Here is a 26,011-nt window from a genome sequence, read left to right as displayed (position 1 = left end):
TGGTCTGACATCTTTATGTTTGCTGTATTTACCAGTCAGCATCCTTGACATTCCAGCACTAATGGCTGTTCCATTAACAACAGTCATTTCATTATCTCCGACACTCCCTTGTCCTGGGTTTCGGTATCCAGAGAGCTCTTCAAAGCATCCCACTCATCAACCTCATCAAGCTGATGTATGGCTGATTAGAGATGTGGGCAGCTTCCTCCAAACTCCTTAAGGAATCTGTGAAATTGAGCAGCTCTTTAATGGCACACACATTTTCTGGAGGGATGTTGATGAATTGGTTTCGGTCAGTATTTGTGGTGCTACTGGAACTAACCTAAAGACATGTATGACTCCATTTTGAGAATGGTTGTAGAAATTAAAGGTTATTTTTGTTCTACTGGTAAGAAAAGGCTTTTGAAAAAAGCAGGATTAAAGATTCAAAGCATAATAAGTAGGTTAATTATCCTGGGGTCGTGTAAAACTGTGGAGGTGCTAGAGACCCCCCTCTGTGAGGCTGTAAATGTTTTATGAAACTGTCTTTGAACTCATTAACCAACGGAAGATGAGAGAACCAAAGGTGCCTTGAGGAAATAAGTAAAGGCTTTGTTTTTCATAAAGTCATTCTGGTATTACTATCATCTTTGCTCCATTGACTCCGGGTGGAGCAGGTAGTGCTCCCTAAGCCCCATTAGGCAACCATGTTTGTTTTTACACCATGAGAAAAATACCCCGTTTTCCTATAAAGGGTAACCCAACCATGCACTTTCATCTGTTTTTACGTACAAAGACCGATTCAGTGGTTAAAGTGCAACTTTTCCACTTTATTTGAAGAGAAATCGAACGATTATCCCTGTGTTCTCCTGCCTCTAATTTGTCTTTGCCTGGTGTTTGTTGAAACAACTTATTCCATCTTCTCAACATTTATTACTCATCAATAACCATTATGTAGCCTATTCGGCCTCAATCTTTACCATGAAGCAAAGAAATTCCTTACTAGCACTTTTCAGATGACCTCAGAAATAAAGACTGGATGTCTTTGGAACTGGATATTCTACCCCAGAGACCATTTTCACCAGTGAACAGCTTAACATTTGAAAAAAACGAATGAAGGTAAAAGATAAAGCAGAGTGATAATTATACACATTTTTTTTTCAATTACATTTTCATTTCCCCCAAAGTTTTGCTGCCATCCACTTTTTTATTCCAGTGTTATGTCCCTATTCCTGCTGGAGGGGCAACGTTAGCCAGCTCCATCGCTTAAAAGATTCCGCTCATCTATCTATCTTGGCTGCAGGTAAAACAGCCTAGATTAACTACACCATTAAGTACAAGACAGTGCAGTGAAGCTCATTCATAATAGCGTTGGTCGTCGATCTCTATTGCTCTCTTCCTAAGGCTAGTGGAGTATTTTAAGCTCCATAACTTCAGGCATGTTGGTGTCACACTGTTCATAGTCATTTAGCCACTGAAATGTACGTTCTTAAGTAGTTAATACCTATTTTTCCAGGGATTCTCTTTCTACAAAGGACTGTACACTCTTTCTATACCAGAGGTGTGCCTTTTCATTTTCATCTCAATGTCTAATTAACACCACAGAAGATGATAATGAGGGGTGCTCATTAACCCAAAAAAACGAGCAGCCGTTTGATCCCCTCGTGAAGATCAAAACCATTATCTAATTATTCCTCTCATGCCTGAAAACACAGTGGATTTGTGTGGATTTTTCTAATGCAAGTCTTTCCGAGAGAAAGTACTTTGTTTTATTTGAATTCAGTGTTTTGTGCGCTATGTTAGTTTCCCTCCCTTTGCATGTCACTATTTATTGTACATGTCTCCCTCTTGGTGCGCAGTCTTTTCAGGGGAAAGAAAGCCGTTGGGTCTAAAGCGGGTCTGGCAGTTTCTTGAACTTTCAAAGTCGCTCTGATGTGTGTCGAGATCAAAACTAGGCTTTGTGTGTTTTCCTTATGTGTGACATTCTTGCCATGGGTGGCTCTGGCTGTGTGGGGCTTGGATTCAGCATGCGGTTGTCAACTGCTGTTTTTTCATCCTTCCCTTTCTCATCCGATGACAGTCACTTTCACTCGGTGCCTTTCAGGCTAAAATTCCTCAGTCTTGGCAACAGCCAACTGCCCATCAACTCGGATCAACAGAGAAGAGGAAGCAGAAAATGAGATATGAAGTCTGTATGGGATGAGAGAAGAGTAAGAGAGCGAGATAGTGCTGGAGCTGCCATCACTTTCCCCTCTGAAGTTTATCTCTGAGAATTCCCCGTTGTTGAGTATTCTCCCTAGGACCAAGATGAGTGACGGCTACACAATGAACTGGAGGCAGAATATTTTAACGAGTCCAGGTGACAATTTAACTAATTTTAACTACTTAGACCCTTCTGTGGCCTTTTTGCCCAGTACAGATGAATTATGCCACAGCTGAGCTTTCCAAGAGGTTAATCTTTTGACCATAATCGAGGGCAAGTTGTCTGTTTACTTCTTTTTCTAGATATCCAATTCATTTATCCAACTTCTTTTATGATGTGAGTTTTGTTGAATTGCAAGAACTTCCAAGCTAATATTTCAAAAATAGTTTTCTTAATTTATTTTGCATGTCATTTTGCAGCATCATATTGGGTCGCCTGACATGATGTTGCAAAATGATGACAAAAAGCAGATGAAAGGACAAAATTAGGAGCAAAGAAACCATGTTGCTCTAAAGTTAAACAACTGTATTGCTTAGGCAGCAAAAATACCAACATATTTTATTCCGAGCACTTAACTGGGCTTGTCAATTGAGAAAATGCTATGGAACAGCTATGAAATGCACCTCAAGAATTCATGAAAATCAAATGTGCGACATAGAATGAAGTGGTGGAAAAAGTAATAGTTGGATGAATTAAGAGAAGATAGACCCATGATCCATGTGGGCATGTCCATCACAGAACACAGTTTGGGGGAGTCTACATGAGCACTGTGACTTGTCATGTAACAGATGAAGCAGAGCCTCCTTGAATTCAGTCCTTTCTATGAGTTGTGTTGTAAATGTGTGTGGTCTGCATGGATTATGTGAGACAAACGCGTTGGCTGTTCTTCTGAATCTCCTTGGGCACTTGACAGAGTGAGCCATGCATTTCTTTTTTATACCATCCATTTCTTGTTGCTAGGAGACTGGTTGATCTTTTTTATTTTTTGACCCGTCTAGCTTCCTGTTCATCTTTTCTCTTTCTGTGACTCATGCTGTGTTCCTTTCCTGCAGTATTAATACATGACCTTACATTAAAACAGAAGATCTCCCACAGCAATACACCAAAAGGTGATGGGTCACTGTTTTGCTGTCTGGTCCTTTCTCGTTCTCCCAACTAAAAGATTGAGGCATGTACCAGAAAAAACATTTTCATTATTGATCTATCTCTACCTCCATGTCTATATTGACCATCTCTTAAAATATTAAAGTTAGAGAAGCCATTGTATCGATATGCCAAAAAGTTACTTGGATCTAAGTAACTGCAGTTCTATGAGTGAGTGCCTAGCCCTCTGATGGACTGTGCTAATAGACATCAAATGTACATAATGTGTCTCCTCATTTAATATGTTACCACTGATAGTGCTATGAAACTCTATGTAGTGCCCTGATTGGTAGAGAGTAAATCAGAGTTTCCCCTGCTTCTATAGAGATTTTCAGGACTAGTCTGTGAGCAGTAGCATGACCTAATCTCTGGAATGCATCTTGGGTCATGTCTTTCCTTTTATTAAACCTATTCAGGGTTTCTAATCAACAAGATAATGACTCTTAAAACCCCTAGAAATGCACTTACAAGCTGCTTCCCCCCCTAAAGAACACAATAGACTCTAAAGGTATTTTTTGCTTCTATACACATCTTTCAGTATTCACATAACGTGGTCATATAAAAGAACTGGCATTTCTAAAAGATGGTAGTTTTCTGACCAAAAGCAACTGCACGGTCAGGAAATGTCAACAGTGTGGTCAGTCTGATGGAACAGTTGGTCGATGTTAAATCCTCAGTGGATCTGTCAGTCTCTCAGGCTGAAGCTCTACAGTAGAACACATTGTTTTTGCAGTTTGGTTTGTCTATTCTCATGATATCAGTGTCTTATCTGAACGGTAACACTTATTTAAACAAATCCTCTGGTATCAGTTTATAATATGTCAGTTTTACATTATATTGTGAAGTTTCTTGATATTGTGCATAAATTAGGGCTGCTCAATTAATCGTATTTTAATCGCAATTACAATTTTGGCTTGCAACAATTACAAAAACAACTTAATTGGAATAAAACGATTTTTTTTTTTTTTTTTTTCAGTTTAATTATACTTAAAGGTTGGGTAGGTAAGTTTGAGAAACCGGCTCGAGATCGCTAGAATTTGAAAATACACAACCGGAGAAAATCTGCCACTTCCTTATAGAGCCCCTCCTCCAACACACACGAACGCGCACATGACCAATGAGGGCACGAGATAAGTTTGTGCACAGATGGAAGGCTGACAGGCAGGTAGGCCATCCAGTTACTTTAGCCGGGCCGGCTAAAATGATTGGTCGTGCTTTTTACAGTACTACGGCTTCCACAGATGACATTTTTTTTATGGATTTTGTCAAAGCACTTAAGATATTCATTGCTATCGGGATGTTAAGAGCATTCCATGGAATATAACAAAAAGTGTATCTCGAGCCGGTTTCTCAAACTTACCTACCTGACCTTTAAAGTGCAGGGTAATCAACTGTTAAAAACATACTGTTCAAATGTCTTTTTTCAATAAATAGATGTTTTCAAAGTAAATGGATAATCGTTTTTAATAATCGTGATATCAATTATTGACCCAAATAATCGAGATTATGATTTTTGCCATAATCGAGCAGCCCTAGCATAAATACCTTTTATATTATTTTGAGGTATGCTCATGTTAAGTATGATGGGGCTGTGCCATTATTTAAACCTGTTTAAGAGTAGTCCATTTCCATATGTGTAGATATAATAATAATAATAGCCTTTATAACAATAATTAGAAGTGTAATTGCAGCATTTATTATAGTATTCTGCACTATACCATCATAGGGAGAGCACACTATACCATCATAGGGAGCACACTATACCATCATAGGGAGGTGGCGCAAATGACTAATTCAAGCTTAATGGTGTGATTATTTAATGATAAAGCTGCTACATGTTACTGCTCACCAGTGGCCATCTGCATGTTAGAGTACCAATAATATGGGACTAGGCAGGATTTACGTCATATCATGTAGAGTTAATTGCTGCGAGATGCAAGGTATGACTCACTGACATGACATCTATCCTGACTTTTTTTCTCCAATCAAATCAATCTGTTGAACGCACATAGTGCTTAAAATATGACTGAAAATCTATTTTTTGAACACTCATCCTTAACATCTCCGCTGACATGCGGTGGCATACTGATACCCCATTCACACCAACGGTGTTTCAGGGCCGGTTCGGAGCTGGAGCTTGAAAAGCACCGGGTTTTCCTGTTCACACCGCAGCGGAGCAGCCTCTAAGCTCCGGAATCCGGTTTGTTTCGAGCACCAAAAAGTTGTCCGTCTAGAAGCAAGAACCGCATACGTCACGCTTACGTCGGAGGGGGGCGAGATTAACCTGAGCTAACACTTAAGGCGAGTACGGCAAATAAAAGTTGTAACCAGCAGTAGTGCTGAGCAAAGTGACTAGAACGCAACCACACACTTGTAAAAAAAAAAAACACGCTTTATAAAGTCAGGCAACACTAACCAGGCTTCGTGTGATTCTGTTTATTTGTACCTTACTTTGACCATCCGTTCGCTGTTATTGATCATTGTGGAGAGCAGGCAGACGTTTTGTTTGTTATTATAGCAGCTATCGGATGGAATCAATACATGGGCTGCACAGGTTGTCATGTCCGACTATCACAAGTAGAATCATAATGAAAAATACGCCGGTAAAAAGTGCCTGTAGAAAACGGCTTAGCAAGTAGTCAGTTTAGCTTCGGTTGCTATGCTAACATCACCCATGTTATACCAGAGAAACTTTCATAACAGCGTTGTGATGCCAAACGGCGTCAATTCAGACTGACACCAAACAGCGTCAATTCAGACTGACACACATTCACTTAAGGGGAACTGGGGATATGTATCAGCTGCTTGTGTGACAGTCAGACAGTGAATACTTTAGAGCCGTGTGAGCTAACCCGGAGCTAACGGGAGAATAAACTCCCGTGGAAGTGCAGCCAGCACTGCAGCGGTCGGTAAATGCCGCTGAAACACATTAATAAACAATGAACCACGGCACTCTGGAGAAAAGTATAAGGTTGGAGAAGTAGTTATTTAATTTAATCTGGCTTCGTATGATTAAAAGCAACACGATCATCGACCCGACGCAGTCCCCGGCCCGTTGTTGTTGTGAGGTGAGCTCCGTTGGGGAGAAACTCAGCGACGTAAACTGTGACGTCATGACGCAGCAGCGGCAGCACCAGTCGGGCTCTGAGCGGTGTGAAAAGAGCCGGCGCTAAACCGAAGAACCGGTTCTGAACCAGAAAAGCTCTAGCACGGAGCTAGAAGGGGAAAAGCCTTGGTGTGAAAGGAGACTGCTCCTCCCCACAGGCAGCCATCTGGAAGAGTAGGGAAGAATGAAGGTATGCAGGGAGAGGAACATCTGGTCTTTTCTGCGATTGCACTGACAGGATATGGATGGATAGGAGATTTACACGCAGCCAGGCCCTGCTATGGACCTATACTTTTGTTTTTATAGGCCTGAAAAAAAGGGTCAGTTAATATGTGCCTCTGGTTGGATTATTTGTATGTCATGCTTAATGATAGCCTGTCATATCTGCGATGGAGTCAGACTTTTGAATCAGACTGTTGTCCTAATGGATGTACAGCCTGCAGTGTTCTCTGCTTTGCTAACATGTGCTTTATGCATAATGGATTTCTCCGTACACTACAGTGCATTACTATACATCAAGCATCAAGCTTAACTGTAGCTTTTATGTTTTTTATGGCTATTAATCTTCTCTAAACTCACTAGTGGCTGTTAATTGTAAATGGTGTGTACTCTAAAGGGGGATTATCCAGATAGATATTGCATAATCAGCAGAGATGATTCAACATTGCAGTTGATATTTTCCCTTGCACTTATTTGTGAACCCAGTGTACTGTAGAACAAGAGATTTGTGCGTAATGGGTATTGCAGTGGCTGACAGAATTGCATCTTATGCTCTTTATGCCATGCTTGTACACCAGGGGGTCCTTCAAATGTCACACAACCATGACCTCCACAAGTAAACAGTTTGTGTAGCCTCTCAAAGGTCAGCCGAGTCTTTTGAACTCAGTTTTCCCTCAAAAACATCAGTCAGGAAATAGTCCATTAAGCTGGAAGCCAGAACAATCTGCATACTGGGAGGATAAGGGCCCAGTGTTTTATTTGGCCCACAATGGCTTCTGATTGGTTTAAACCACATCCTTCTGCTTACATTGTACGTACTTTGATGCTTACACCTCTAAGTCAACGAAATGCAAGTGAAAGAAATGCAGCGTGTCAATGTTTGATTTAGAAAATGTTGCCTGGCTCTTATTTTCAAAACAATGACACCAAATAAATGTGGTAACAATTTAAGGAACCCTCTCTTCATTCAAATCAAACATAAGGTTTTAAGGGGGGGCTACATCTATATCTCTGTGTAGCGCCAGACTAGCAACAGTGCACTTAGAGACACAGCCAAAGGCATTATAAATCAATACAATAAAGAAAAGTATAGGAAAGTAGCCCCAGGCACGCACTCTATGCTCACTCCATTCTTCACTCACATTTACATCCGTATTTGCTTTCCTATGCAGTGTGGTCGCATGTTGTTTTAAATGCAAGTACACATTTGCATGCATGCTTGTTAAGGGGTAATACCCTGAGGAATAAAATGTGCACACTTTGAGTCCCATGAAAATGAAACGACATTCATTCAACACATAAAACGCACACGCTCACGTGCAGAGGTATAATATTGACACTGAAGGAATTCCAAGCAGCTCCTTAATCCCAGCAAGTGCTGACTGAGGCTTAGATTGGATGGAGGGAGAGATGTTGAGATGTGCAGGTGAGAGGGCAGGGGAATTAAAGATGGGTGGGGAGAAGGTAAGAGAGAGGAGTCGAGATCAAGGTTTTGGATTTTTCCTGGAAGAACTTGTGCTTTCTAGGTATTTCATTGAGCTGCCTTCTCTGTTCTTTCCCCATCTGCTGCATTGAGACTGTTTCAGGAAGCTTAGCCTTGGTATTGGCTGTAATCCTACATTCAGACTTCTATGTTTTGATATCAGTTTAGCTGTAAGCTTTAGAGTTAAAAAACACAACTAATGCACTGGTTGAAAAATAATGTTCAGTTCTGGGACTTTCTTTGTGATCTTCTCTTGTATACTTTACATATGAATAAACATTCTTAGTTGCTGATGTTTTTCCCTTTTTATCGCCCTACAGGTATGACTACAGAGAGATGCTGTACAACTCCACGTTCTGTCTGGTTCCTCGAGGAAGACGGCTGGGTTCTTTTCGCTTCTTAGAGGCTTTGCAGGTCAGTGACATATGCAGATGTTGCTCATTATAGCTAGGCTTTAGCTGTAAATAAACCACCATCAATTATGGTAGATGCATTACTGTGATTCAGAACACATGCACACATACTGCAACAGTAAATATCACAAAGAACAGACGTTTCTTTGAACACTGCAAGTGCTACTAAATTGTAATTAGAATTGTTTAAGTTTGACCAGATTAAAAACCAAATCAAAGGCGGACCCCACTTGGATCCTTGTGTTCAAAGTTCTTAGGAGTTCATATCGATAAGGTACATTTTGAAAATTGGGTTGGCCGCTGAACATAATGACCAAACACAAGTCTAACTGGTTTATAGAAATCTTCTATGGCATCAGTCCTGAATCTGCGGTGACCAAACAATGGAGCCATTAACCAGGGAGTATGGAAAAAGTGATGCTTTACCCACATTTAGACATGTTGCTAATGTGCTGCCAGTGTTGATACAGCTGCCTCTGACTCAGTGTCTTCACTGCTAACCCTGACATATTTCTCCTTCCATTTCTTTGAGCGTCTTCACCCAACACTTTAAGTCATTCTACTCTTTCTCTAACTTTGCACTTATATTACTTATTTTGGTACAGACTTCCACAAGTGTCTTGAATTCCCTATGGCAATTCCCACTTACTGCCTCATTCTCACACTCTGCCTACTCACTTAAGAGATGTTCAAGCTTCTTTTGGGACTCAGCTATACTTAGAGAGGGCTCATTCAGTACAAAAGTTTCATTTGTATTCAGTTGTTCTTTCCTATAGTTCCTTCTTGTGAGAATAGTGCTTATTGAATTACCATTTGCTTTGGTTTTGTTAAATACATAGCGGAGCAGGGAAGTCAATGCCTCTGTGTTCAATTAGATTTAACATTTGAGCTGTTTTTGCTTCTCCAGTGAGTTAAAGTAACATGCAACAGTGGTAAAGAAGTCAATATTTTTCTCATAATTAATGAAAAGCAACCACATTCTTGGTGCTATTTTCCTCCTTGTGGGTTATTTCTTTGTCAGCTAATGTAAGCACTACTCCTGGGAAAAACTGTTGTGGAATAGTTAGGTAAGAAAGGGTTGTGTTTTGAGAAAGTAGAATAGAATGATGACTTCTGAGCTCACTATAGAATTTGGGCAGCAACTTTTTATTGACTGGAAACGGCGGATAATTGCACCACTCGGGAACCAGGAGTTGGGCGATGTCAAAGAGCAGACTGAAGACCAGGTGGACAGAAAGTGGAAGTCCAACAGCAGGGGAAGAAACATGCAAAGGTTGTCTGGAGAGTAGAGCTGCCTCATGGCCTGGAGGTATCTGTTTATTCACAGCCTTATGCAGGAGCTAAGGAAAACAGGCAGACGCTGCTGTATTAGTTACATTGGCTCATCTGAGTATTCAAACAGGCCAGATAGGAAACTGTGGGAAGAGGGGAACTGATTTGGCAGATAATGAAGAGTGCAATCTGGCAGGAGGAGGTTGTGCAATGCAGGTGCCATGAGAGGCACAGAGTCACATTGATGAACTCTGTTATGCACGTGTTTGCAACATTTAGGAAGTTCATGCCAGTGAATTTTATTAATGAATGTTTGCATGTAATGTGATGAGTTGGGGGGAGGATTGAGCTACAGGAGTCTAGTTCATTAGTGAGAGCAGATAGGTTGGGAAAGCATGGCACATTTGAGCAGATTGCTGCCTTTGCTAATGACACCGAGGAGATTAGACGAGCACTGCCGCAGCACGCTGATGCAAGAGCGTTTGAGCTTGGACGTGCGTGAGCCTGTGTAGTGACCGAGGCCAATCAGGGAATGGTACCCGTTTTAACAGATTACAGGGCCGGTCACTGCCGTCTGGATGCTGTACTTTTCAACTCTCAACAATCACAGACTTTAACTTCCAGCACAAACATGCACATGCGTTTTGCACACAGGCACGCAAAATGGTTGATTCATTTCACATGAACATTCACAAACATGGATCTACACAATGCAGTTTCATAAATCTCTCCCACACTAGGGATTATTAATAATAATAATGCATTTGATTTATATAGTGTTTTTCCTGGTGCTCAAAGCGCTTAATCTCTAGTATATTTTGTTCTTGCTTTCCACTGAACATAATGATTGTTTTTATGAAGCTGCACTGCCTAGTCGCTTTGAGAGTTAGTCATCAAGGTACTGCAGCAGTTCTGTAGTTAATGGAAATGTATTGGAAGATATGTTTCCTCTATTTGTTCAATTGCCGGTTTTATTGCTTGGAAAATGGACCCTGCGAAGCATAAGCCAATTGCTAATATTTTGTTCAGTTTTATCCTCTCTATCCAGTCTGTCTTTATAATATTGCCTTTAGAAATACAAACTATACCACAAGCATTGTCAGGTTGTTCCGTTGAATATAAATATTTGAAGACTAACGTCACATGGGACAAGAGCTGTTTTCTAGCATCATTCACCTCCATGGTATCAATGGTCCTGTCATTCATCAGCACCACAAAGCTTTAACACTAGGATAAGTTAAATGCAGAGTTTACATTTCATTGTGTGTGCTCTGCAGAGTGCATTACTTGCAACAACAGGCCAATCAAATGACTCAATTCGACGTGCCAACAAATGGCTCGATATCACTGGCCAATCAAGTTACTCAATTAGCCTTGTCAATCAAATGACTCGATACAAAGGGGAAATCATCAATCAAATAACTAAATAGATCTCACATTCAAATTACTGGATACAACGCACCAATTAAATGAATCTATACAGTGGGATATAAAATGACTGGGTACAATGGGGCAATCAAAATGCATAAATGAATGGCAACCTGGTTAGAGCCATGTAAAGCCCCCATCTCAACCTTTGGTTTGGGGAGTCCTTTTAGTCTTCTGTGGCTCCTGGGAATGGTGTTTTCCCCAGCAGGAGAACCAATCAAAGCCTCCGATGGGACCAACAATGGTGACCTTACATATTAGAGTCAAACCCTACTTACATTATGCAACGTCTCTACACCCCTGATTTAATACATTTATTTATTAATTAATAATTTCTTGTTGATGTATGTTTGCATGTTTACCGTTCATGACGTGACAATGAATAAACAGTCTATTGTTTGCGTGTTGTTACTCTTACAGGCAGCATGCGTGCCAGTTATGTTAAGTAACGGCTGGGAGCTGCCGTTCTCAGAAATCATCGACTGGAATACGGCAGCTGTGATTGGGGATGAAAGGCTGCTATTACAGGTAGGTTCAGCTGCTACTACAGTTGAAACTTTATGAGGATTTAGTCCACACTGCTAGAACTAACCAACAGAAAGAAGAATATTTGTGCTGCTCTACTTTATCATTCACAATGCATCCTTTTTTTCTTGAGGATAACAATGTTAGTGAATACAAAAGGTTATTCATACAGACTGCTGCCTCCTTAAACTGCTGTGAGACAGATGTATTGTACCTGACAGCGGAGGCAGTCATTGAGGCAGATCTGGTACTTGTTCTGCAGTCAATGCATTTTGTGGGGGAAATGACAAGAATCATTGTAATTCAACAAGGCTAGACTTCTTCTCTGATTTAGATATGCTAACATTGATTTCTTATATTCCCAGATCCCCTCTACAGTGCGCTCCATCCACCAGGATAAGATCTTGTCCCTTAGACACCAGACCCAGTTCTTATGGGAGGCGTATTTCAACTCTGTGGAGAAAATAGTACTGACCACACTGGAGGTACCGACCCATGTTTATATATATATATACACACACACAACTAATTTAAATAGAATTGAATATGAATTGCTGTACATTCTTTTCTTATTATAAACCGACTGAAAAGAGGCTAATACCCACAACGTGCCTGCTTGTTTATAATGATACTCATTTGTGTGTCAGTATTTTGCACTTTATAACAGTACCTGTTATTTTTGAATCCAGACATTACAAATGTAATAACTGTAATTCTGCTTTTTTTCAGCTTGAATTGCAATGTTTTCAAGTAACTCAACCCTGTTTATCCCGCTGACTGACTTTGTACTGACATCTTACAATCACAGACTGTGTAGTTGCAGACAAACAGTAATACCCAAACTGATTGAAAACCAAGAGGGATGATATATATAGTTAAACACTGCTGTCATGTTTTCGAGGCTGTTTCTTGCTGCAGCCTTTGCTATCAATCATGTCAGTAGTTTGTTCCTGTCAGATTCCATTTATCTTTATTCTTTCTAGTGAGTAGCAGGCTATCTTACAGCTCTTGGGCTAGAATTACAAACAAGCAAAGATGAGAGCACGGAGGAGAGAAAAAGGATAAGGGAACAAAACAGAGAAACAGATTGTGTAAGGCAGGATTTTTCACTGTAGTCATACTTCAAATTCACCATAGCCACTATCAGCAGTTTCCAGCAGTTGACTTCTCAATTATAACTGGTAGTCGAACAGAATGAAGAAAATATGCATCTTTCAGAATTTGGCTTGTATCTTAAGATTATTTTATTGAAAGTATTTTTGAATCTATATTTGAACAAAAAGGAAAAGCACTGCTGCCTGCCTGCAGTTTACACCAGTAGCTGCTGTCCTCAGATAGTGTTACAGGGCCTCGTCCCAGGAGGAAGAAGTCAGGCCACTCCAAGGCAGGGCTGGATATTTCTCTGTCAGCAGGGTACAGTTTCACCCCCAAGAAGCTGATCTTCAATCTGTTTACACTCTCAGTATCTTAACCTCATTCCAACACATGCCATAGTACGAGGCTGGTAACATGGCAGTGTTTTGGCTTCAGGTTTAACCAATTAGTGAGCTGCCATTAGCGGGGAATTCTAGATATTTGACTGTAAACAAGGTGGACATTAATATTCTGTTTATTACCACACTATCCTACAGGGTTCACTTTCCTCTGTATCTTACCAATAGCTCCTCAGAATGCTTAATATTTTATTAAGGTATCTTCTCTCTCTTTGTACGTGGAGTGGGAAAATGCTGTGGGCCTGTAAAGCCTGCAGACACATTGCATGTGATACGGGCCAAGCAAACACATCAACTTGCAAATTCTGTTTTAAGATTATGGAACAGCTTATGCCAAACTACTTTAGTGAATTGATGTTACTGTGTAATTATATTCTTTAATTTATATTTTGTCTTTTAAAAGACATGACAATGAAAACAAGTCATTTTCAGTTTGCAGGATTTTTGTTGATTTGAACCGACTTGTTTTTGTTGTTAGTTTACCACAGGATATGTGTCAGACCTCAGTTTCCAAACAACATAAGACTGACATTATTATTATTATATAACGAATACACATGGGAGACCTTTAAACATAGTTAATTTAATGTTGATGTCTTACTTCTGTTACAGTTTTTGTACAAATGACTTGACCCTGTGATGTCCAATTTCTCACACAACAACAAGAATCATTTTGATTTGATTGATATTTACCAATAGCAATCCTTCTTAATGTACACAAAACTTAAATTTGGATCCATTTCACTCTTCCCTTCAATCCAGATCATCCAGGACCGGGTAATGCTGCACACATCAAGGAGTAACCTCATGTGGAACAGTCTGCCTGGAGGACTTTTCACCCTTCCTCAGTACTCCACGTACCTGGGAGACTTCCCCTTCTACTACGCCAAGCTGGGTCAGTTAATTAGCCGTCTATGCAGAATCAACCATCACTCAGGCTCCCTGAGGTTTGATAGACTGATTTTAATTTACGGCAAAACACAGGAACAGCTGGTGCGTGGCAGCTGTTGGGTACTCGTAAAAAATAACATGCGAATCAGTGACATTGCCTCAAGTGAAGCAGTATATCTTTATTTATTCACGATTTGTCACAGAGAGGCTCACCAATTAGACCTGCCATGTTGTATTTGTGCTTGGTTAATTGGCCAGATATGGGGCTTGGTGCTGACGTTGGGATTTGGTTAACTGGCACCTTTTCCTTTACAAGCCTAATTAGACCTGTTCAGCTGCACTGTGTGCCAATTAAACACAGATTGAAGTAAACACGCATAAACTTGAGATCCTCAAAGCTGTCAAAGAGATAACACAAAACTTGTTTGTGCACTTAGGGTTTAGAAGTGTTGATATTGTAAAGCTACAGCAGCTTACTCATAGAAAATAAAACTATAGTTAAAGGGGACCTATCGTGCAAAATGCACTTTTTGATGTCTTTTATACATAAATATGTGTCCCCGGTGTGTCAGGGAACTCACGCAGCGTCAGAAAATAAAACCCTCTCATTTCCTCCGTACCCAAATCTCTAAAAACGGGGCTACAACGGAGCTGATCCAGATTTGCGTCCGATATGACGTAATATCGGAAATGTAGGCTGGCTTTACACCCACGGCCCTATCAGAAACGTTGCCATCAGAAACAATGCCCGACTGTTTTGGACGTAATATGGTCGGTGTTCACATTAGCATCGCTAACACTCAGAGCTAACCTGTACTGGAGAGCATGTGTGTGAAGAAGCAGGAAATAAAAAGGAACTCACCTTGTGGTATAACCGGCAAGAGAGAAAGCCTTTGAGCTCCATACTGTTTCAGAAATAATCCTTGATAATCCATGATATGGCGTTTCATCACGGCAGTATTTAGTTTAGACAGTAGCTGCCGGGTCCCGCATGAGCTCAGCCCCTTCCTTTTTTATTTTGTATCAATTATTTTTTTTTTTTAAAGCTTTATACCCAAAATCAGCACTTTTGAAACAGGAAGTGAAATAGAGGGATATGAGGCATGGCTAGAATGGGTGATCTATTTGGTATTTTGAGCAAAAGACTTCATAGACATGTTTTTTTATATTTTTATATATCTGAGACCTATGCTATTGCCTAAAAATAGCATGATAGGGGCACTTTAAGCTTAGTGCAGTTCCAAGTGATACTACTACGTTAGCAATTTACACAATTATTCTGAAGCCAGTATGAATTGTTTCTTTTCTTACTTTTGGTGTTTCCTGGCTGTTTTCAGGTGTTAAACCATACACCAAGTTTACAGCGATTGTTCACGTGGTGAGTCCACTGGTCTCCCAGTCCCAGCCAGTGATGAAGCTGCTCCTGTCTGTGGCCAAATCCCAGTACTGTGCTCAGGTAAGCTAAACCCAGCACAAAACCATACATTACTCATCCCCCCCAGTTGGTATTACATTCGCCAAATCTATAGGTTGTGAGTAGGGCTCCAGTTTGGGGAAAATAACTGGAATCTGGATTATTTTGAGTAAAATTGCATTTGTTATATGACTCAATGTCAGAGGGAATTATGATTTTTGAAACCTTGGTCACATTATCATTCCAAAATATATTGAAAAGATCATGGTTTAATTTTGTTAAGAGAATCTGTACCAAACAATGCCTTTTTTGTAGTGTCACATTTCTACATCTACAGTAATACAGTTTGTCACTGTCTTATAACTGTAGCTGGTGTGACCGTTCTGAAAATAGATCTGCAGTAGAATAAGCAAAAGCTGGTCTTCCACATAAAAAGGGAGTTAATAGAAATAGAGCTTTGTAATACACACATTGTTCTGTACATAAAGCCAGACATGTATTGTCAAACATTTATAGTCTGCTCTTTGAACATATTTCTAATTAGGTGTTCTTACATGGGTGTGCAGATGTTGTGTTCTGGATGATGGCTAACTTGTATTTCCCCTTGGTGCAGGTGATCGTTTTGTGGAACTGTGACAAGCCTCTTCCTGCCAAGCACCGCTGGCCTGTCACCTCAATCCCTGTCATCGTTATAGAAGGCGAAAGCAAGGTAAAAAAACCTAGACCTCTCTCATTAGGCAGCTATTTCACATTCAGCACTAGAAGCTTTCAGTTTCATTTTAATTCAAGATAACTGCAGGCTCCTAAAAGTTTTACCAAGTTTTACCAAGTGTTACAATGTGAAACTGTGTGATGTACCCTGCTGCTTAAATTCCGAAAAAAACAGGACTTTTCCTTTTTAGAATTGGAATAAGGGCATCAATCTATGTCATGTCCAACCAATTTCCGTTAGAGTACAATATAGCTTTTTAATTACTATTCATACCAATTAGATTTTTCTTGGCTTGCATTTGGAAATAGTTTATGTGATTTCTTTATTTAAACCCACATCCTTCATGCCTTAATACGGAGAAAGGTGGCAAACAAATGTGTCCGTCAGCTAATACTACTTTAGATTGACTGACTTGCATATTAAAGGACCATTTGCCAATGAGGTCTCAAATATAATAAGCTAGACAATGTAGAACTGAAAAACAATAGACAAAAATATGTGCATTTTCAGCAGTTCTAAAATCAACATTCTCATACAGTGCATGATATTTAAAAACTTGAGACAGCTAATTTTAAAAAAAACATCAGGATATTTCATATGTATGGACTGTGACTGTCAGGCTGTGTACAGAGGCTTGACAGGGATTGCAATCCTGATTTGCTTACATTGAAGCTAACAAGATTTCTCATCAAGTCTTTGTTATTTCACCTAAAGGTTGAATAGTGATGTGGCTAACAAGGATGTTGCTGTCAGGGATAAACACCTTTCAATATATTTTGAAACATAACATCAACGTGCACATATTTCATTAATTGGAAATAACTTTGTAAGCAGTTGTTACAGAGTTATTCCTCTCGACACATGTCAGAAAGCAGGAGCTGCTGGACGAGATTTCTGTCTGTGAAAATGCTGTATTTCTGCTGTCATTGGTCTTTTGTCAGCATGTATTTTTGAATCTGCTGTTAACGCAGCAAGATGAAACAGCTCTGTAGCACAAACAGACATTAAGAGACTGGTAGAGCTGCATGTCAGGCCCTGTTTATAACATGACTGTTGTTGTTGAGCTGCATGGTAAAGCTCTTTATTATCTTTAGGCAAACACTTACATTGTTTTTCTGTGTTTTTACGTATCATACCAGGTGATAAGCAGCCGTTTTCTGCCCTACGACACCATACCCACTGATGCTGTGCTCAGTCTGGATGAGGACACGGTGCTCTCCACCACAGAGGTCAGATCACCAGGACATTTACATTTTCAATCATTTAAAATCAAAATCACATGCTGCAGACGTCATTTTGACCAATAAAGTGGTGCAGGGATCATGTGTTTTTGTAGCATCTCAAGGGCTCCCTCCACAAAAAGCAATGGGTTTTTTCCTTATTGAAGGAAATAAGATCTGATGCAAACAAGTATATGATCCTTACATGTTTTGTTCAGCAGGATAATCTCCACATATTAACATAATTTTTTAATTAAGGGAAGCAAAAATACAATTTACAAAAGTTAAGAGCTAATGTTAGGCTATAAACAAACGTCCTCACAGTCACAAGACTTCATGTCAACACAGCTAAGATAAAGGCAGGCTGTGTTTTGCTTGATGACGTATAGTAGTCTCATTAAGCCACTTGTTCACTAGTGGGGTATTTGCTGACATAGAATAACAGAAACTCAATCAAAAAAACATTTATTTGAGGGACGAGGAACCCAGAAATTGTAAAATGCTAACTCATTCCTGTGTTTAGCACTCATTCCTGCACCACTCTATAGTATACTATAGTACTATGGATTAGGGGTGGGCGATATTGAAAAATATAATATCACGATATTTTTCAAGCAGTATCACGATAGACGATATTTATCACGATATTTTTTCATGTCGGTTATTATGGTTATTTTTCAAGTTCCTTAACAGTACAACCACCTACAAGGTGACACAAACTCAAATAAAAAGGAGTAACAGACCAAAATACCATTTCAAGCTGGTTTTAATTCTGCAATGAATCCCTGAATGAACAATTCAACAGGAATTTTGATATGGCTTCCTCAGTGTTCAAGTAGGTAGGCCTACACCCTACAACAAACGTTAACACTGGTTTCTTCACCAAGTAAAGTGCACTCTCTTGCTAAATAAAATAAAATATTCAAGGCACAGTTTCTCAGTATAAAAATTCACTTTCTGTTTTAGGTAGCACTAGCAGTGATGTAACATCAATAAACATGAAAAGGAGAGTAAAACATAAAACATCAATGAGGAAAAGTCAGTGCCAAACAATTAAAATGTAAACTTTAGACTTGAAGTGCAATCAAAGACTTTAGCATAACTGAACATCTGTTTCAAAAGGGAAAAACTATATAAATACCTTATTGATCAAATAAAATATAAGCCAACAGAATCAACCAAGACAATAAATGAAGTGCAATACTGTCTGAATCCTGACTAGACAGCTTTAGAGCATGTCTTTCACATCAGTTTTTTTTTTTTATAGTTTTGGGTACAGTCTGGGCACCTGGTACCGTGGGTCAACTGTTTTCATCAGCCTCACGAAACCTTTGTTTTCCACGCTCTTTATTGGATGCATATCCTTGGCCACATAAAACGCCACTGCGTCAGTTATGTCTTTCCACCGTTTGCTAGTCTTTTCATAAGGAGCCCCTTTATCAAATGCCTGCGTTATGGTGGTTTGTTTTGGTCGTACTTGTGCAGTCGCTGCGGTAGATTGTGCATTCACACGCGGGGGACCTTGCACTCTTACAGACTCTGCATACTCTTTCTGGTGCTTGCGTTTGAGGTGGTCTCGTAATCCCGACGTGTTGCAATCTGTCGCTTTCACATTTTCTTTTTTGCAAATTTTGCAAATTACGTTTGTTTGGTCCGTGTCTGTTATGTAAAATCCAAAATAGTTCCATACCACAGACGTAGAGTTCTTTTTGGGGACTAATTCTTCTACATCTGAATCTGACTCTCCGTCCATTATTGCTGTGTGTGCAGACTGCCAACAGTGTCGTTTCCCTCGCTGCCAAGAAGAAAGGGGGGGGGACTTTGGGAGCGTGTGATCAACACAACAGACCTTCAAGCAAGCAATGAGGTCATTGCGGTGCGGTCGAGACGCGTTGTTAGCTTGTAGATCTGTTATTTTTTGGCAAACGAAACCGTCGTACTACAGAAGTATAAATTAAGGTATAGAACTGCAAATCATAGAATGTGCACTCGCAGCACTCACAGTGAGTGCACATTCTATGACTGAGTGACTCTCTGTATCACAATAGATATGATATCTCTGAAAAGGCATATCGTGGAGACCTAATATCGTGGAGACGATATATATCGTCATATCGCCCACCCCTACTATGGATGTAGTTTCCTGGCCTCATGTCTTCCCTCCCTCTTCTGTCTGGCTCCAGGTGGACTTTGCCTTCACAGTGTGGCAGAGTTTCCCGGACCGCATCGTCGGCTACCCGGCCCGCAGCCACTTCTGGGACGGCAACAAGGAGCGGTGGGGCTATACCTCCAAATGGACCAACGACTACTCCATGGTGCTGACCGGGGCTGCCATCTATCACAAGTACTGACACACCTCCTCTGCTTCTGTATTGTATTATAGTCTGTATCAGTTACATTTAGTTCAGTACTAACTCAATTCCACTCTCCTATGTTCTCCCTTAGATACTACCACTATCTGTACACCACCTACCTTCCAGCCAGTCTGAGGAACATGGTTGACCAGATGTCGAACTGCGAGGACATTCTGATGAATTTTTTGGTGTCCTCTGTGTCTAAGCTACCACCCATCAAGGTCACCCAGAAGAAACAATACAAGGAGACCATGATGGGACAGGTGAGGCAGAATATTCATCTTGGAAAAATGTAACACTTTCATAGTAAGACTGAAGGTAGAACAGGCACTTTTTTCACTGTTTTGAGGAAAATGACTAGAAGTACACTGTTTAATTGATCTGGAAACTGCTAACAGATAGAAAATACATTGGTAATATAACCAGGGGTGCACATAACTGGTACGCAGGTACGGCAAACATCTGAAATGCGTACCGTCACTTGTCTCACTAAGCGCATTTGCGTACCGGCGGACTTGCGAAGCATTTCCAGAAGGCGCTTCGATCACTGGACGGCCGAGCCAGTCGCCGTGCGCACAGACGGGTCTGCTGTTAACGTCGGTGTGTACAACGGAATTGTGCCACAACTTCTGGCGCGAGTTCCACGCGAGTGCTCCACTAGCGCCCACCCCCACCCCTCCCGTCGACGTTCAATACCACACCCCCAGCCACACACCCCCCTGTCGACGTTCGCGAAACAGAGGGAACACATAACCTTGCGTACCAAACATTGTCTCCTGGTACTCATTTGAGTAACTCACTAAGAAAGTTATGTGCACCCCTGAATATAACACCTATACTTGGGAAAAAATGCAGGAATGATATTCTCTTAGGAGAAAACTCCACACCTTTTTTTTAAGCAATATCCAGAAACGTTTTTCTCAGAGACCCTTGCTTTTCCTCAGTACTGCAAAGGCTAATGGCTTTTAGACACATTGCACCACTTAAACCCTAAAGTGTTAATTGTTAGACAGATCATTGATCATTTGTACATTTGTATTCAAATTAGTTTCTTTTGCAATATGGCCTTAAAGAAACATTTGGGAATAATTACAATAGGTTCCGGAAGGTCAGAATAATTTGTGATGCATTATTCATTTTCCTCTCCCCCTTCCCCTCGCCCCCCCCCCCAGAGCTCCCGGGCGTCTCGCTGGGCCGACCCGGACCATTTCGCCCAGCGTCAGACCTGCATGAACAAGTTTGCCAGCTGGTTTGGCAGCATGCCCCTGGTCCACTCCCAGATGAGGCTGGACCCGGTCCTGTTCAAAGATCAGGTGTCCATACTGCGGAAGAAGTACAGGGACATCGAAAGGCTATAACCCTCCAAAGCCCCCCCCGCCCCCCGGACACTAAAAAGGCGGGGGCGAGGGGGCGGACACGTCGGTAAGCCTTTCCATGATCGCATGGCTGCATCAATGGAGACGCAAATGGGACTGAGAGGAGGAAACTGGAACTGGAAGACATAATGGTCTCCTCGGTGGTGTCCTTTTCTACCCTTCCTCGTGTGTATTGGGGGATAGCTGAGCAAACATGTCCCACTACACTGTCCCATCCACTGAAGGACACCTGAGGACTTTTTAAAAAGGCTTGGCCAAAGTCACGGGGTTGGAAATCATAGGTTGCTGCTTCCTTGTTGAAGCAGTGGCAAACTCCTCTGTACACACTGCACAGGTCCCAGAACGTTTTTACCGAGAGAATATGATTGATAATTATGACTATGAAGATGATTACTCTATTTTGGATTGTGTTTAGCTATTTTTTTTTATACAGTGAATGAATGGCCAGCACTACTCTTTCTGTATTGTCTTAATTGAAACCGATAGCAGGGTGGGTGAAGAGAGGATAGACAGCCCACTCACACAGACCTGAGTTATGATCTGATATTCACAGTGCCTAAAGTTTATCTAACGGCGTTGGGATCTGGGAGAAAAAGACACGGTGCAGAATGAGCACCGTGGTCTTGCTGCTTTCCATTTAGCTTTTCGTGATTTGCTTTTAAATTGATGGAATAATGGATCTCGCAGTCAATTTTTCGGTACAGCATTCATATTTCTGAAGTAAAAAGACATTTAATTTGTATTTAGTTGACGTACAAAATCATGTGCCATTCTGAACATTTTTAATCAGCATCACACAACTAGCTAGACTCACTGAATATGCTATGTGGGAAATGAATTGATATCCACATGACGGAAATAGAAATGCAGAAATTGAATTGAGTTCTGTATATTAATTTTTTAGCAAGAATTCTTCCTCATGTCTCTTCTTCAATTTTGAAAGGCTTATATGAAAAGCTTGAATTAGTACATGAATATGTGCTGGCCTGGAGAATAATAGAAGATCACAAGAGTGGTTAAAAGAGGATGAGCTTGCTAAATTCAGCCAACCAATCGTCTGTTTTAAATAAAAAACAATAACAACAAGGCAATGAATCTCTATGGGCTTAGATAGCGAGGGATATTTATACACAGTGATTGTTTTCATGCCATAAACCCAATTTCATTTAGTCCAGTGACCCAGGCTGACAAGTGACGTGAGCTAACTCTGCTTTCATTTAGAAGCATCAAACAATGCTTCAGTCAGAGCTGGCATCAGAACAAAAAGACTACTCCATTTCCCCCACTTGGTATGAACAATATGACCAGACTGACAAGAAATCTGAACAAGCATTTGTGGAACATTTAAAAAAGCATAGGGAATGTTGAGTTATGCATGCAATTTTTCTAATTTGTGGTATTTCTTTAACATAAATACATGAAATTAAGAAGCCTTTCAATCTACAGTATAAGCAGAATGCAGAATTGTGTCCTTGATAATCACAAATGTAAACACCAATTCATCTCAGTTGGATTCTGATTGGTATTGTGCTTTAACACATTCAAGAGGCAAAGTGTGAAACCAGGATGTTCCAAGTATATTTAATAATTCTGTCGTTGTCATATATCTTGATCTGAGACTAATTAACTGCAAATTGGTAAATTGAATAGCAGTGGAACTTCACAGGGCTAATTCATTCAATTCACTTAAAAAAAAAATTGTTCTTTTAACAATCACGCTTCATTTTGATTCCGCCTTGATACGTCATATCAGCTTATCCAAACTAGTTACACAATTTGATGGATTTAAAATGTTTTTAAATCCATCAAATCTGTCACAGATCTGTCCATGAAGTATCGCTCTAAAGCCAGCAACATTTCTCTAGAACAATCTAACCACACCTGCCCCGACGCCTCCTGTGGTAGCTTTCATTTTGTGAGGTAAACTTCACCATAATATGTGCCAATAGATCATAAATAAAAAAATGTTAACACCTTTTCATCTTACAAGGATATTCGTACAAGAGATGCCATGCATTCCCATTTTTGTTTGGTTCATTAAAAGTATTTCTTGTCTACATTAGAAAGTAAAATGTGTGAGACAGAGGGGAAAGGAAGGTTGTAGGTGTGAGAGATTTGTGCTGCATGGTATTTTTCACGTCTTAGAATGTGACATCAACTTCACAGCATATAAACAATCCCGGCATTACTAAACACAGTGCTATCAAGACAACTGAATATGGTCGTAAAGAGAATCACATTTCAGAAATGAACTTGGTGCAATATTTAAGATGATATTTTCTCTATCTTCTCTCCTTCCTAACGTTCTGTTTCAGAGGGCAGGGGGTTATATATTGATGTGCCTTCAGAAGAAATACACTTTTTTTCTCATCTGGCTTGTGCGAAAAACAGGTCCTAGTTTTCATTTCATTGTCTTTTTTTCTTTATCAATATCCAGTAACCCATAAAGGCTCCCTAAATGATATTGTTTAACACTGGAATGCTACCAAGACTTATCACCACATCTGATGCTGACATTCCTGCCTTTTCTGTTGTAGGAACTTGTAATTCTCTCTTACACAGTATTTGTGAGACAGGATGTCATCCCCACTGAATCTCTGCCTGCTTCCTTCCCTCTCTTCCGTAACTGCAGACCTAATTTTATAGAGATTAAACTGGAAAGATAGGGGAACATTCACCATTTTGTAAAATAATTTTATAAAACAAAAATAAAAACTCAAATAAAATGTTTGATTAAAAAATGAATTTGTGTCTGTTTTCGTCTGACTAATGATCATGTGTCTAGATATTACATTACACTTGAAATTCGACACTGACCTAGTTGTCATCCCTCTCCCTCTCTGACCTGCTAGTAAGAGTTTCAGGGATCCTAAAACACATTTCCCATGTTGGGTTTATGCACTGCGCCCTCTGAGGGAGAGCCAAACTAAATAATACCTTTAGCTTCCTTCCTCCTTGTGCGTGTGTGAACCTCTTCCTATGCCAAGAAACTGCTGTGTTTACATAAATCTGTGTCAGGATGATCGGTTTAGACACGCTGCATAAATAACAGCATCTATCCAGGATGATCCCATGGTGCATAAGAGCTGCCAACTCAGCTGCAGCAACAGCTACACGAGAGATTGCTACCCCCAAACCACACACACACACGTACACACATGGACAGAAAAATAACTCTTGGAGGAAAAAGCTGTGCAGTATATAACACTGGGCAGGAAAACATTTGGACAATTCTGAATGGTCTGTGGAAGAAAATCAGGAAGAAATCTCAGAGATCCAGATGTGCAGATGCTTTGTTGCACAGAGTGGAAGGAAATAAGTGATTTTTGGTAAACCATGAAGTGAAAATGCTGCGCTGGGGAGGTAAATCCACTGCCAAAGGTCTGCTTGTGTGAGTTAACGGTATGCTAATCAGTTTAAAGTCTCACGATCCTACTGAGGAGATGTGTATCTGCAGAGGAGATGGATCTCAGCATGCATGCAGTCAGTTCCCCACTGGAAGTTTTAATACTGTGACTCCAGCCAAGTTTGAGAAATGTCCTTCCTTTTCTAATAGCTTTACATCACATATTAATGGAGCAGGTTTCAAATACACTCAGGAAAAAATAAATAGAAGGAAACCCATCACTTAATGTATCTAATCAAACCTACCACTATATTATATATTTAATGAGCATAGAAGGTGAAAACAAATTGAAGATTGTTGCAGTGACAGTACTACAGCATGTCATACAGCGCCTAATAAAAAAGCAGTTACAGATAAGTAGAAGGGGATCCCTGTGGAGATATAATTAAATAAATTAAGATTAGGCACATTATGGCACCATTAGCCAGAAACAATTCATTTCCTAGGAATAAAGCAATCTAAATCTCAACTCAGCAGTTGCCTAGATACAAATCAGTGGTTCTTTTCAGCCCACATCTCTCCTGAGTACAGTTTGTGTATACATACAAGACTACTTCAACAAATACAAAGCACAGCATTTCATACAGCTGTGCACATAATAATATACTTCTGTTCTGGTATGTAGAGATAATCAGATGTTCAGCCTTTGTGACTCACACATTGTACGTCAACACAGTAGCTCATCTAAAAGCAGGAAAGTATAGAAGTGGTTGCTTTCTCTGAGGCTGTTTAGACGTCTCCGCCACATGACGACAACAACCAGCATTCAGCTATCTGGATAAAATTATCCTGTCTAGCAGATGGCAGACCAAAAGTGTGTCACCGTCCAGACATGTGCATCTTTGTGTTAAAACGTGTCCGACATTAATTTATTTGCATGATTCAAAAGACACTATAGATTTAGATTTAAAATGATCATATTGCTAATACATTAAAAGCTCCTTCCATCAGGTTTTATATTAAATACCTTTTTTCAATTCATTTTTCTCTCTCCTGCATCTGTCTGCTTTCAATTTGGGAATGGTGTAGTAATTTGGCCTAGATAAATATTAAATGAATCTCCCAATGAGCCTGTGAGTTTGTGCGGCGGGGTTTCTGATTGATTCTGAGCATATTTGCACACATTACATTACTTCCTCTAAAAGTAATGAATGCTTACTGCCAATGTTATTTTCCTGGGATAATGATGCATTATGTGACTTTACCTTGTTTTCAATTTGTGATGTCACTGCAGATATCCAGCTACGCATTGGTTTGCAGGGCATGTGACTTGAACTGATTCGCTAAATCAATTCTCAATCTATGCTGATAATAACAACCAAATGTAACTTTAATCTAATGATGTGGAGCCCTGCTGCTTGTAAATCATAAACA

At 40.1% G+C, this 26,011-nt stretch overlaps 1 protein-coding gene across 1 annotated transcript in view; it reads left to right on the top strand.

Annotated features, from left to right (window-relative positions):
* LOC117480396 (exostosin-1a-like) overlaps nucleotides 1-23,976 on the top strand; it is a 39,356-nt gene extending 15,380 nt beyond the window's left edge. Inside the window, exons 3-12 of the mRNA XM_034127704.1 lie at nucleotides 8,454-8,547; nucleotides 11,667-11,774; nucleotides 12,137-12,256; nucleotides 14,027-14,159; nucleotides 15,493-15,611; nucleotides 16,183-16,278; nucleotides 17,421-17,510; nucleotides 19,685-19,845; nucleotides 19,947-20,118; nucleotides 21,028-23,976. Of these exons, the coding sequence (XP_033983595.1) occupies nucleotides 8,454-8,547; nucleotides 11,667-11,774; nucleotides 12,137-12,256; nucleotides 14,027-14,159; nucleotides 15,493-15,611; nucleotides 16,183-16,278; nucleotides 17,421-17,510; nucleotides 19,685-19,845; nucleotides 19,947-20,118; nucleotides 21,028-21,213 (1,279 nt within the window). The 3' untranslated portion in view covers nucleotides 21,214-23,976. The remainder of the gene's footprint in view (nucleotides 1-8,453; nucleotides 8,548-11,666; nucleotides 11,775-12,136; nucleotides 12,257-14,026; nucleotides 14,160-15,492; nucleotides 15,612-16,182; nucleotides 16,279-17,420; nucleotides 17,511-19,684; nucleotides 19,846-19,946; nucleotides 20,119-21,027) is intronic.
* The last annotated feature ends 2,035 nt before the right edge of the window (nucleotides 23,977-26,011 follow it).

The sequence above is a fragment of the Trematomus bernacchii genome, unplaced genomic scaffold (genome assembly GCF_902827165.1).
Source record: "Trematomus bernacchii unplaced genomic scaffold, fTreBer1.1, whole genome shotgun sequence".
Taxonomy (NCBI): Eukaryota; Metazoa; Chordata; class Actinopteri; order Perciformes; family Nototheniidae; genus Trematomus; species Trematomus bernacchii.
Note: the sequence above shows the minus strand (reverse complement) of the source record. Positions and strands in the feature narration are given on the sequence as shown.